The 13,334-nt window shown below is 51.6% G+C and overlaps 1 protein-coding gene across 1 annotated transcript; it reads left to right on the top strand.

Annotated features, from left to right (window-relative positions):
* The first annotated feature begins 684 nt into the window (after positions 1–684).
* Positions 685–4,563, top strand: GNLY (granulysin). The gene is made up of 5 exons (XM_045808788.2): positions 685–1,020; positions 1,543–1,646; positions 2,121–2,204; positions 3,324–3,492; positions 4,394–4,563. The coding sequence occupies exons 1-5, from the start codon at positions 969–971 to the stop codon at positions 4,474–4,476; spliced, it is 492 nt and encodes a 163-aa protein (XP_045664744.2). The 5' UTR covers positions 685–968; the 3' UTR covers positions 4,477–4,563.
* The last annotated feature ends 8,771 nt before the right edge of the window (positions 4,564–13,334 follow it).

Below are 13,334 nucleotides of genomic sequence, written 5' to 3' on the forward strand. Positions count from 1 at the left end.
CTCTGAGCCGTGAAGGGGCTGGGTGAAGGGTGCCAGACAAAGATGCCATGCCCGGGGTGATGTGTCAGGTAAGCAGTGCACACGTTCCAGTGCGAGTACATTCCGTGCAATGTGTGGGACCTATGACACGAGACAATTCTTTATGACGTTTCTGACACTGGATGCTAACTGGGCAGCCTGTATGGCTGTTATAGAGGGGCCCGTGACCTTCCTGCACAGACGAGGAGTCAGAGCCCGGGGAGCTGGGACTAGATCCCTGGCCAGGCTCCCCTCCTTCCCACGGGCTGTCTCTCCCCGTGGCCCAGGTCACTGACGGGCTGGGCTGAACCTGGCTCTGAGGGAAACGTCCGCCTCCGTGGAGATGGCCAGAAGGCTGGCGAGGTGCTGGGGACCCAGGGAGTCTGCAGTGCTCATGCCTGGGGTTCAGCACCCCGAGGAAGCAGGGCTGGGAGGAGCCGTCAGCATCTACACTGCGGGACCTGTGTCTAAATCTGGCGGAATCTGGTAGTGCTCTGTGGGCTGCAATGGCTGGGGGAGAGCAGGGATACGGGAGATGGCTGGTGGAGGGGCCCCAGCATAGCCCCCTGGGAGAGGGGGGAGAGAAGGGGAGGGGGGTGGGATGTTCCATGGCCAGGGGCCCTAGCTGGGCCCTCAGGTGCAGGGATTTCTCTTCTATTACCGCATCCCGGGCAGGGTGATGGCATCATGGCAGCTCCTGCCCTCCGGTTACTGGCCACCCCCTCAGCTCAGAAAGTTCTAGCAATGTGTGTGGGGGAAGGTGGAAGATAGACAGTGTGGAACATCAGAGGAACCCCTCCTCCCCCACTTCTCCACAAACTGGTGTATGTGGTTAACCCAGTGACCTGGGGAGGTGGCCTACACGAGAAGCAGGACCCGTCAAGGTCACGTCGTGAGGTGGCCAGCCTGCATAAAGGGGGTGTGGAGAGTGTCTCAGCAGCTGCCCCACCATGACCTCCTGGGCCCTCCTGCTCCTCGCCTCGGCGCTCCTGGCCACCCCAGGTAAGGACATTCCCCGTGTAGACCCTGGCAGCTCCTCCTTCGCTGAGTGTAGTGACAGTTCTGGGGAGTGGGTTGGGCTGGGCCACCTGACTTGAATTCTTTGGGGAAGGCAAGAGAGAAAGAAAAAAGAAAGACCTCAGAGAGGAGATGAGGGAATGTTCCTTTTGATCAAGTGTGTGTGTGTGTGTGTGTGTGTGTGTGTGTGTGTGTGTTTTTGAGAGAAGAGGGAGAGAGGGAGAATAGAGACAGACAGGGACAGAAAAGGGGTTCGTGGATGATGGTGGGGGGAGGTATAGTCTTTTCCTCCCATTTTCCAGAAAGAACTAGAGAGCATGTCTTTGGCATAGAGACTGGGTCAGAGCAGCCCCAGGGCAGAGTGTGAGGACGGGCTTCCTGGACTCCGCACAAAGCCCCAGCCCTGTCCTGGGCTCTGGCCACCTCCTGGGTTCCCCACCAGCCAGGAGATCAGACTTTTCCTCTCCTTCCACCCGTGGAGGGATGCTGATGTTGTTTCTTCCCCAGGTCTGACCTTTTCTGGTCAGAGCCCTGAGGACCATGACCTGTCCATGGCTGACATGTCTGAGGAGGAGCAGTTCTTCGAGATCCTGGCCCGGGAGGCCCTCAAGGTTGGCAGCTGGCTCCCTGCTCACCTGCCATAGCACCCCCCACCCCCACCCCGTGGCCTTTCCGCCATTGTCTCTTCCCTGGGAGCACCAGGCAGGGCAGCACCTCTGCTGGCAGGAGGGGAGGCAGGGCTGTGGGCTGAAGATGCTGGTTTTGTGCGTATCCCTGCCTGGGTGGGGGCCACGTTGGGCTGGCTGGACTCTGTCCAGCAGCGTGCTTCAGGGTCTGACCAGAGAACAGAAGCGGGGCATGTGCTGGTCTGGGTAAGGTGCCGTGGGTGCGGGGCAGGGTCAGACCTGGGTGTGTGTCAGCCCCGCCACAGCTAGCAGGGGGGTGGGCTTCGGGCCCTAAAGGACAGAAAGATCACAGATGAGCCTGCTGGCTTAGGACACACCCGAGAGCCTCTTCCTGGGGCCCTGCCAAGGGCTGTCGGGAGCGTCGGAGAGATCACCTCAGGGGGCATCATTTTCTGACAGGGTGACCCGAAGATCTTCATCTGTAAGCCTTGTAAGTTTATGATCAAGATGCTGAGAAAAATCCTGGGAGAAGATATCGATGAGGTGAGGTCTTATGGTTTGGGCAGCCGTCTGCTGGGTGGTCAAGGGCATGAGTGGGGATTTGGGCTTTGGGGGCAGCGCTGAGGGAGGGGCTGATCCCTGGTCGGGCCAGAGCTGCTCGGCAGGGGATCTGTGGGCCCCCCTCCTGTGTCTGGGGACTGACTTCAGAGAATGCCCTGAAATGGTGGAGCGCTGGGTGCACGAATGTAGGAAGAGGAGTGTGCATGGTTTCCATTCCACTGTTAGAGGAAACTCGTCCCCAGAGAAGGTACGAGGCTTTCCCGTGTGGCCCCACTGCGTGTGTGAGGATGATTCCGGGGCAGGGGGGCCTGGGTCAGGACGACGGACCGCAGATCTGCCACTTCCTAGCTGCAAGGCTGGGCCAAGTCCTCATGCCTTCTGAGCCTCCGTGTCCCACCTGAAGAGATGGGTAAGAGTCCCGATCTTGCAAGTTGCCTAAGTCTTTGAAAGGGGCTGCGGGGCTGGGACGTGCTTAGCCTCCTGTCAGGCCCGAGCAGGTGCTGAACAAGGGGATGTGTTCCTACCCAGAAGCCTTGTGTCACCCACCCTCCCTTCCTCTCCTTTGTTCCCTGATCCTGCTGGGCTTCTTGGAGGTGCCGGGCCCACCCTCAGCCCTGGGTGTTCAGCTTTCTCCTTCTGCACTGCGATGGTAGGAGAGGATAGTCAACATCGAACGTGCCAATCTCCACACTGTCTCTTATCGTAACCTTCCCGACACAGCCCTGAGCATGAGCCCTGCCAGGCCTGGGACCCAGGAGGCTTGGCAGGCAGAACCTTCAACGTGGGTCTTGTAGCCGAGGGCCCTGTTCTCCACACAGAAGGCGGTGGGCTGGGTGACGACGTACAGGGGACGGAGACACGCCAGGGCCAACTGCCCTTCTCTCAACAGCCCCTCCTGGCCAGGCTTGGGCTGGGGCCCAGGCATGCGGGTCCATCTTGGCGTCTCCAGCCTCTGCTTCCATGGCCACCTGGCACCTGGTCCTACTCCCCGCATGCCCGCGGTCAGAGGCACCCAGAGCCTGGAGCTGTGGGGGTCTGCAGGGGGCTGACCGGGCAGGGGTCACCTGATTCCTGTGTCTTTCTGTGGTGCTCTTACCGCAGGAAGCCATCAAACAGGCTGCGTCCAAGTTGTGCCGGAAGACACTTATGCCCAAGATGTTATGCAATGACGTAATCGGTAAATATCTCGGTGCCATCACCCAGGGTATCCTGAATGACAAATCCCCCCAGGAAATCTGTGTGAAGATCAGGATGTGCAGAGCCAAAATAGGTGAGTGTGGAGGGGACAGCAGGGACTCCCTGCTGGAGGGCCCAGGTCCCGTCCCCGAGTGTGCAGCTTTTCTCGCAGGCAATCCCGGGGTGACAGCACATGTCCATCCATGGTCAGCCAGGCACTGGAGCGAGTAGCTTCACCTCTGTGAGCCTGAGTGTCCTTACCTGTGAAGGAGATAGTAATCCCTATTTCTTCTTCTTCTTTTCTTTTTTGAATCATTTCTCTCTTTTCTTCTAATTTAAATCCAATCAATTAACCTAGAATGTATTATTTGTTTCAGGGTTACAGGCCTGTGATTCATCAGTCTTATATAATACCCAGTGCTCATAACAACCGCTATTTCTTATTTCGAATAAGGATTGAATGAGATGATCATGTGTAAGGAGGTTGACAGCAAGGAAGCGGTCTCAGCCCGGGATACTCATAGACATCAGAGCCCTGATGGGACTCCTTCCCCCAGCCCAGGACTGGTTCCGGGGGCCGGGAGCCAGGCACCATCTTTGCCCAGGACCCTTGGGGTCTGAGAGCTGGGCTCAGGAACCCTGCCAGGAGGGAGGGCTCTGCGGTCTCTTCCTCCAGGGCTGCTCAGGGTGTGTCTGTAGATCAGGCCGGGGCCGCAGGACATGGGGCAGGGAAGGGCCCCCTGAGTGGCTCTGGCAGCTCCCTAGACAGGCTTTGGGACCTGATGCTGGCAGGTCTGGGGTCACCCTGTACAGTGAGCTCCCCACCGTTTCCTGTCATTTGGTTTTCATCTGCAAAGCCCCACAACCCGCTCAGGCTCCTGACTGGGTTCCAGGATGTAACTCTGGGCGTGTTCAGTAGGGCAGGTGTCTCTGAGTCCCCATTTCCCCAGAGACCCCACACACCTGCCCACAGCGGGCTCTTCTCTCCGCTCTAGGTCTTGGAGCCCCTGGGGCCTTAGCCGACCCTGGGGAGAAGCACAGAATCTTCAGCGACCATCGCCAACTCCTGCCTTCCTAAATGCGGGGTGGACCCTCCCATTTCCCTCCCCGAACTCTTTGCAGCGCCTTCCCCAGGCAGGAGAATAAAATGTCATGCAAGCTTGTAGCCACAGCTTCTGTTCCTTTGGTGGATTTGAGGGGAGGGCCTCGGAGGCATGCTGGAGGACTCACGCACTCATTCAGGAAGTGTTTATGGTGTGTCGCCGGCTCTGTTCTAGAGGCTAGGGATTGCGTGGTGAACCGGACAACGTTAGCAGCTCTTCCACTATGGTCATGGAATACTTATGAAGCCCTCTCTAGAGACACACACTCCTCTAAGAGTGGGGGTACACAGCAAATATACCCCCAGAAGCTCTCAGACCAGCGGGGAAAGCAGCAGGGCTGTAGTTAAGAGGGCTATTGGTCATAAGAACAGAAACCCATCCTTTGCTTCTCTCTGCAGGCAATCTTCTTTTACTGGTTTGGGGAAGTGTATTATTTGGGATTCTTTTGCTTGCAAGCAACAGAAGTCCTAGCTCCTTTTGGTTAAATGAATAAGACAATTTGTTGGGTGAAATCATTAAACAATCCATAGATAGCTTCAGGCACAAAATGATCCAGAAATTGGGGCGCCTGGGTGGCTCAGTCATTAAGCGTCTGCCTTTGCCTCAGGGCATGATCCCAGAGTCCTGGGATCGAGTCCCGCATCGGGCTCCTCTGCTGGAAGGCTGCTTCTTCCTCTCCCACTCCTCCTGCTTGTGTTCCCTCTCTCGCTGGCTGTCTCTCTCTCTGTCAAATAAATAAATAAAATCTTTAAAAAAAAAAAAAGATCCAGAAATTTGTGGTGTCACCAGAGCTCCAGCCCTGTTTCTCTGTCTTTTCTCAGTTCCTCCCACCTCTCTATACTGAGATGGATCTCAGGCTGGCATCCTTCTGGGCAGCAGCAATGGCTGCATCAGGTCCAAACTTGACTTTTTGCACTAGGTCATTAAGAGGGAAGGAGAGTTCTTTGCTATCCTTTCAGTAGCTCTCTTGGAAGAGAATGGAAGCATCTTTTCCAGAAGCCCCATCAGACATCTCTGTTCTCACTGGCCAGAATGGATCAGACACCCATTTGGAAACCATCCCTCTGTTCCCAGGGCGTGGGGTACACTGATTAGTGTGAGTCAGGACACACCCCTGAGGCTGACAAGGGGTTTACACCCACCCCCAAGCATTTGGGCTGGAATGGACATGAAAATCTTTAAGAGATTGTTACTGGGAGTAGGGCGAAGGGTTGCTGGCCATCACATGGAGCAATGGTGCGTTCAGTCATAAAAGCAGGTCAAGGACGTCCAGTGGTGAAATCTCGGGCCATTTTAATACAAAATAGAAAATGAGAATAGCAGATTCTAACCCATTAGGTAAATTAGAATCCACAAATTTATATAAATAATAAATTAATACATCATGCAAAAAGGAAAATGTTACCTTACAGTAGAATGCCAAGTAATAGACATATTTGTATAATATATGTGTAATATATAATAGAATGCCAAATAGACATATTGCTAAGTATATTCCTAAGACATACTTGGGGGCGCCTGGGTGGCTCAGTCATTAGGCATCTGCCTTCGGCTCAGGTCATGATCTCAGGGTTGTGGGATCGAGCCCTGCTCGGCGGGAAGCCTGCTTCTCCCTCTCCCACTCCCCCTGCTTGTGTTCCCTCTCTTACTGTCTCTCTCTCTCTGTCAAATAAATAAATAAATTCTTAAAAAAAAAAAAGGCATACTTGGTGTAATTCTTACAGATGACCCTGGCTCAGATCCAGATCCGTAAGGGACATCACTGGCAGTGTGCGATGATAATATTGTGCCAGTGTTAGTGTCCTGATGTGCATGATGGTTTCTGCTTATGTAGGAAAGTGTCCTTCTTGTGAGGAAACACACACTAATGCATTAAGGGGGTCATGGGGCATCATGTCTGCAATGGACTCCCAATGATTTAGAAGAAATGGTAATATGTCCATACAGAAAGACTATGGTGAGACGCACACCACATACATGCAGTAAAATATTACAGGGGGTGGGGATCTAGTTAAGGTGAAAAGGAGCTCTTTGTTCTAGTCTTACACATTTTCTCTAAATTTGACACAATTTAAAAATAAAAATAAATGACTTGTAGTAATTTGACCTTAGCTCATGGTTGGATGGTGGTGACATGTACTGAGACAGGGAAGACATTTGGATGGGGGGACTTGGAGAGAATAAAGAAGGGTTCTGCCTTGACCCTAAGAAGTGTGTCTATTCCATAGGTAGTTAGAGATGTCAACAGGCAGGTGGATGGTGGGGGGAGTGTCAGGGCCAAGTCCACATTTGAAGTCCTTGAAGTGGATGTGAAGGACAGGGAGAAGTGCAGAAGGAGAACATTCCTGTCTGCGGACAGAAGGGGTAGTCAACCTGTGGAGGCTGGGTGGTGGGGGTCGTCGGAGGGGGGGAGCCAGCAAGGAGACTGGGGAGGGGGAGCCAGTGGGACAGGGGAATCCAGACATGGGGCCAAGGAGCCAAGAGAACAAAATATTTCAGGAACTAGGGAATGGCTGACCATGTCCAGGGCTGCTGGGAGGTCAAGGAAGCAGAGGACAGAGGAATGGCCATTGGCTTTGGGTGCCTTTGGGCCTTGGTGACCTTAGTCAGATGTTCAGTGCTAGGAGGGGACAACACCCACGTGGAGTGGGAGTGAAGGATGTGACAGCAGGCATGGATAGCTTTATGAAGGGGTTCATGTCAGGAGCTGGAGAGGAGGGGGGGAGAGCGGAGGCCGTGTGCAGTTAGAGGTGGGCTCTGTGTTTCCGGTGTGTACATGCGGATGTGAATGGTGCCCGCAGAGGAGAGAGGCTGACGGTGCAGGACAGAACCAAAGAACAGCCTCAGGGGGGCCTTGAGAAGGGAGAGGATGGGTCCAGGGCACAATGGAGGGTTAGCAGGGACTTCTAAAGGTGGGAGCATAAGGAGGTGGCCTCACACTTAGGAGTAGAAGCTAGAGGCCAAGCCAGCTCTGGTCACCTGTCAGGAGTGGCCGCGAGTGCCCTGGTGTCATCACACAGACTTTGGGGGCACCTGTTCTCTTTCACAGGCAGTTCTGTTTTTTGTTTTTTCTTTCCCCTTCTAATGGGCCATTCTTTCTTATTCATTTGTATCTTGCAATTTTTTTGTTGAGAATATTTTCGATAGTATTGTGGCAAGTCTGCCTGCTGGTCACTGCACCCCCACCTTGCCATTGCTATTTGCCCGTTTACTTGTTTAGTGACTGCGGAATTAATTTGAGTGGCAGCCCATCACTGCCTCTCAGGGGAGGTCTCTGGGTGCCCTCCCGGGAGCGGCCTTGAGCTTGCTCACAGCCACCCTGTGCGGACAGGTGTTCGGTCAGGGCTTTCCGTCTCTTCCTCTAACAGCTTTCTCCTCGGCTTCCCGGCTTACCCTATTGTTTTCAACAGGCCTCAGGGAATGAAGTCTTGATGGTGGAATTCAATCAAGTCAAAGCGCCTTTGTAAGGATAGTGCCTGAGGTCAGTGTTAGAGATTCGTTTTGACCCGAGGATGCCTCTCCCCCATTTCTCTCCCGCAAATTACCTGCCTACAGTTGAGCCTATATTTTTAATGAATCTATCAATCTCCTAACAGATGTCTTTCACCATGACCTCCACTGTTTTTGAGAGCTCCCGGAAGCCTTCAGCTCTCTACAATCTGTCGCAAATGCAGTCAGTTCTTTTAGGGAGGAGTTTGGAGAGCTCTGTGGCCTGCTTCTCCCTCCTGGGGGAAATCTTAGAGCCAAGGCGCTGTGCTGGTGGTGGGGACAACGGATGCAGCCTGGCTGGGTCTGAGGACGCAGAGAGGGTCCTGCAGGACCAGCCAAGAGTCCTTGGCTTCAGGCAGGATGGAAATCAATCTCGAGCAGAGAGGAAGTAAGCACAGAGTTTATTGAAGACAGAGCATCTTGGAGACTCGGAAGGAAAGGAGCATGAGTCTTGTCTTCGCTTGGGGTTTGGGGTTTTTACTGAGGAGGGTGGTCTGGTGTACTGTCTTCTCAGGCATCCAGGAAGTGGTCAAAACAAAGAGGAGTGTTTCGATGCTCTCTATAAGTCTCTTAGGCCCTGAACCTGATGACACCCCTGGTCATTCCTTAGATGTTAGCTATTGTTCTGGAAGACTCTGAAGAAATCCTGAAGTCCTTGACCTTTACAAGGAGGACATGCATTACTTGTGTGGTAAGGCGTGTACAGGGTGGCAGTTTAGGTTCTAGCAAGAATAGAGGCAGCAAGAGTCTTTCATGGGGCCCTTTCCGTTCCCCTGTCTCACAAGGATGCGCTGCTTCTCTCTGAGTGACAGCCCCCTCCAGTAGCTGAGTGCTCGGTGGATCAGGAGGCAGCACCCCAGGCCTCCTCAGCTTGCCTGTCCTGGTGGGAATTCCTTGCCCACGAGCTTTCCGAGAGGCAGTGGTGGGTCCAGTACTCTCAGCCCCGCCACGCTCCATGCAGAGCCTCTCCCACCTTAGGGTCTGAGCAGAAGACACCCCACCTGTGAGCTGCCCTCACCTGAGGCTTAGTCTCAGCACCAGGTGGCTGGGGGCAGAATGACGAGTGCTTGTGTTTGTCTCTGCCAGGAAGAGAGCCTGATGGCTGGGATCTGGGAGGAGAGAGGGCCCTGGGTTCTCGCCTGTACCAGACACAGTGGCGTTTCCATCTTGCTGAGCTGCGAGGGGAGGGAGAAGGTGGGTCTTGGTTCCAATACCACAGATTCCATGTAGTTCTTCCTGAGTTTTAGTAGATTTTCTTGAAAAAATCTTTCTTCATTTGTTCTATGTACTTAAATCAAATTCCGGAGAATTTAGATGGTTGTTTTAAAAATAATTTTCATGGGTTTCCCTGAAGCATGGGTCCACGGAGCATCTCACACGGTTATGCCAGACGTGGAACTGTCTTGATGTTTTCTTTTGACAAATGTAACTGCAGAGAAACCAGAGAAGATGGGCCATACAGCTTCAGTTGGTTGCTTAGTGTTTAGTGGCCTGATGCCATCGAAACCACTTAAAAGCATAAAGTTGAACAAAAATCAAGATAGCTGCACTAATGCTTTCATGAAGCTGGATTTTAAACTAAGTCACCTTTTTCCTCTCTTCTGCAAAGCTCCCCTCCTCCCTTCTTAGCCTTTTTGTTTCAGGAACCTGGTAGCACCCTGAAGACAGGACAAACCCAGTGGACAGCACATACACAACTCCTGTCAAAACCAGCTAGATCCTGCATTTCCCTATTAAGCTCCCATTCCCCGCCCCCCAGCCCCTTTCCTCCAGGTGGGCTTGCAGTTTTGAAGGCCACAGCCTGCTGCAGCCTCCTTTGCCTGGCAAAGCAATATGGCTGTTGTTCCCCTCTATGCCAAGCTCTGTCTTGGCGTCGCGCATTTCGGCTCCGCAGCACAGAGCCTGGTTTTTGCTGTAGGATGGCAAGTCAGGATCACACAATGTGGGGTAACTACATTTCCAATTCTCAGTGCCAATTCTAGGTGCTTCCCACATATTGACCTGGAAGCCAGTTTTACAAATGTGGAGGCTGAGGCACAGAGAGATGAAAGGACATGTGGAAGGTCCCAGAGCCTTGACAGATTTGGGATTTGAACCTAGGCAATTGGGTCTGTACCGCCACACAATCCTGCCTTTCTCCAAGGGATGGGGGTTTGGGTTCCATTGTTAAAAAAGAGCAGGCCCACATCACCCAACCAACATTTACTACCTTGTTTAGTTCCAGCTTCAACCTCTCCCAGGAGTGGAAACTTAAACCAGTCTGGAATTGGCTGGTCAGCACTACTGAGGGGCATCTGCCGGATAGAGCCCTGCCATCGCCCAAAGGAAAGTGACCTCGCAGAACAATCCACTCTTTGCTAGTAACTTCCTTGTCCTGCCCCCTTCTACCTATAAAAGTCTTTTATTTCATACACCTCTTTGGAGCTCCTTTCTGTCTGCCAGATGGGATGCTGTCTGATTCATGAATTGTTGAATAAAGCCAGCAAGTTCTTTAAAAAAAAAAAGTTTCCGAGGTAGAATTTAGTGATTCATCAGTTGCCTGTAACACCCAGTGCTCATGACATCAAGTGCCCTCCTTAATGTCCATCACCCAGTGACCCCATCCCCCACCCACCTCCCCTCCAGCAACCCTCGGTTTGTTTCCTAGAGTTAAGAGTCTCTTAAGGTTTGCTTCCCTTTCAATTTTCATCTTATTTTATTTTTCCTTCCCTTCCCCTATGTTCATCTGTTTTGTTTCTTAAATTCCAAATATGAGTGAAATCATATGGTATTTGTCTTTCTCTGACGGCCTTATTTCGCTTAGCGTAATACCCTCTAGTTCCATCCATGTTGTTGCAAATAGCAAGATCTTTTTGATGGCTGAGTAATATTCCACTATATATCTCTCCCTCTCTCTACATATACCACATCCTCTTTATCCATTCATCCATTGATGGCCATCTGGGCTCTTTCTATATTTTGGTAAAGCCAATAAGATCTTTCAAATTTAGTTGGTTGAATTTTATTTTTTAACACCTTATAACTTGGGGTAAATGTCCATCATAATAAGTAAGCACGGCACATGTCCTTCAGGGACAGCAAGACTGGAAGGCTCTGCATACAACTGGAAATGGTTAGGGACAGGAAAACAAAGTGGACCAAGTTGATCATTTCCTCCCTCCTCTGATGCAGTGAGCTTGACCCTGCACTGTTGCCAACACAAATTTGAGGAATAATACAATAGAGAGTAGGTAATCATTAGGCTTTTCTTGTGAGTTGAATAAACACTTGAAATTCCACGCCTCCCATCCCTTTCTTAACAGGTGGCATAACTTTGTCAGGTAAGCTCAGGTTTTCCATGTTCTCATTAGAAGTTGCCAGCTGGCAGATGGCTAGGTTTAGCTAATTATATAAATGACTTCTCCCCTTCCCCCTTCCCCTTCCTCCTCCCCCCCTCCTCTTTCTCCTTCTCTCCCTCCTCCTCCTCCTTCCTCTTCTCTCTTTGTTAAGAATCTGGGGAAGTTCATTCCCCTGGGGTAGAAGGGTCACACGTGGCCTTGGATCCTACATTGGACTTCCCTAGGGAGGAGAAATGGAGAATTCTTTAGGATAAGCGGGTGTATCAACCGAGTTCATTGATGGTAAGCAATTGAAACTGATTCAGGCTAATTTAAGAACTGGGAAGTGATGGGACAACCATGGATGCCACAGGGCGGAAGGCAAGGTCTAGAACTGAGCTTGAAGACAGGAACCAGGCAACTCAGAGGATCTTGGAAGTAGGAACAGCACCATGATTTTGCCCAGGTGCAGTCACTGGGATAAATGAACTTCCATTCCTCTGCCCTTGTGTTTTTTTGATGCAAAGCCAGATTCCTAGGAAAGGGAGTCCAGCTGGCCAAGCTTAGATCAGATACCTGCCTTTGGTTGTTTTCAGGTGATGAAAGAGAAGTCAGCAGCAGCAGGAGATTTGAATGAACTTTTCAGCTAATGAAGTTGGGTGGATTACTGTACACAGTAGGTGCCAGATAATTCCCCAGAGGAAATGAGAGTTGTGTTAGAAAGAGGAGTAGATGCTGTATGGCCAAACCATGTCAAATGTCCCGCCTACCTTATACTGACAGGTGGGTGCTGTAGAAAGATGTGTCATTCACAGGAATTAAACACTGCAGATGCCTGGTTCTGGGGGCTCGGCTGCCCTTAAGTAAGACGTGCTTTCCTCTCTACTCTGGCTGAGAACCTTGGGGTTTACTCAACAGACATCCAGAGTGCCGCCTGTGAACCCGCAGGAGATGGTCCCTGTCCTGGGGGCAGCGCTCTCAACCTTGGCTCTACGGCACAATGTGAGTGAAAGTTTAAGTTGAGGGACCACACGATGTGTTACTGCTTAGAGCTGAGGTCCCAGAATCTGTGAATGATTCACTAGGAAAAAAAAAAAAAAGCTTTGGGGTGACTGGCTGGCTTATTCGGTGGACATGACTCTTGATCTTGGAGTTGTGAGTTGGAGCCCCACGTTGGGCATAGAGATTATCTTCTAAATAAAAAAAATTAATAAACTGAATTTTTAACAGAGCTTCAAGGTTAACTCTAAAATAATGACACTGTATGATATGATGTGTTGGGTGAAAAGAAAGGTGAAGTGTGCTGCCAAAAATGCTGGGAACATCCTCAGAGATGAGTTGGGCTTCTGAACATCACGGTCGTGTGGCTTAGTGGGATGGATACTGTTTCCATTTTACAGACTTTCAAGCCCTGGACCCACTGACTATCGTGGAGCCCTCTTCTGTATGTCCCAGCTTCATCTGATGAAGGAAGGCATTTTTTAGGGAATAAAGATTGCGCCTCTCCACGATTGACCACCTACCCTGAAGGACTCCCAGAAGAAAGCATGCTCTGCTGGGAAAAGAAAGGCTCAGGGAGACCAGTCATCTGGTCTCTCCCCTGGGGAGCCAAGGTGCTCAGGGCCTTAGTCCAGCATCCTGTCAATCAAATTTTCCCCCCAATATTCTTTTTTTTAATAGAATACAATGTACATACAATGAAATGTACAGATCATAAGTGCTCTGTTAGGTGAGTTGTGACACTGTCTGTATCAAGTATCCACCACCCCTATCCGGCATAGAATAATTCTATCACCCCAGAGAGTCACCTCCCTCCTCCCACTTGGTAGTCAGTTACCAAGCCTCAGAGAGAACCTTCTCCCAGAAGCAGAAACACTGCCTGTGGGGCCCATTTTCCTCTCTGGCAACACCCCCCCAGGACACAGAGCCCCACTGAAGTTCTCAGGCTTCCTCAGGGTGCAGTCTTGGCCGGTAGAGGGGTCCATCCAAATGGCTTGAGCCCCAGCCTGTGGCCCAGGGCACAGCTC

Source organism: Ursus americanus, chromosome 7 (assembly GCF_024610735.1).
Source record: "Ursus americanus isolate L20-20 chromosome 7, mUrsAme1.1.p, whole genome shotgun sequence".
NCBI lineage: Eukaryota > Metazoa > Chordata > Mammalia > Carnivora > Ursidae > Ursus > Ursus americanus.

What these genes read in the sequence shown, in the direction of transcription:
- GNLY (XM_045808788.2), top strand. Translation starts at nt 969, where the DNA reads ATGACCTCCTGGGCCCTCCTGCTCCTCGCCTCGGCGCTCCTGGCCACC. An exon ending in GGCGCTCCTGGCCACCCCAG is followed by an intron (nt 1,021 to 1,542) that starts GTAAGGACATTC and finishes TTTCTTCCCCAG; the next exon opens with GTCTGACCTTTTCTGGTCAG. An exon ending in TGGGAGAAGATATCGATGAG is followed by an intron (nt 2,205 to 3,323) that starts GTGAGGTCTTAT and finishes CTCTTACCGCAG; the next exon opens with GAAGCCATCAAACAGGCTGC.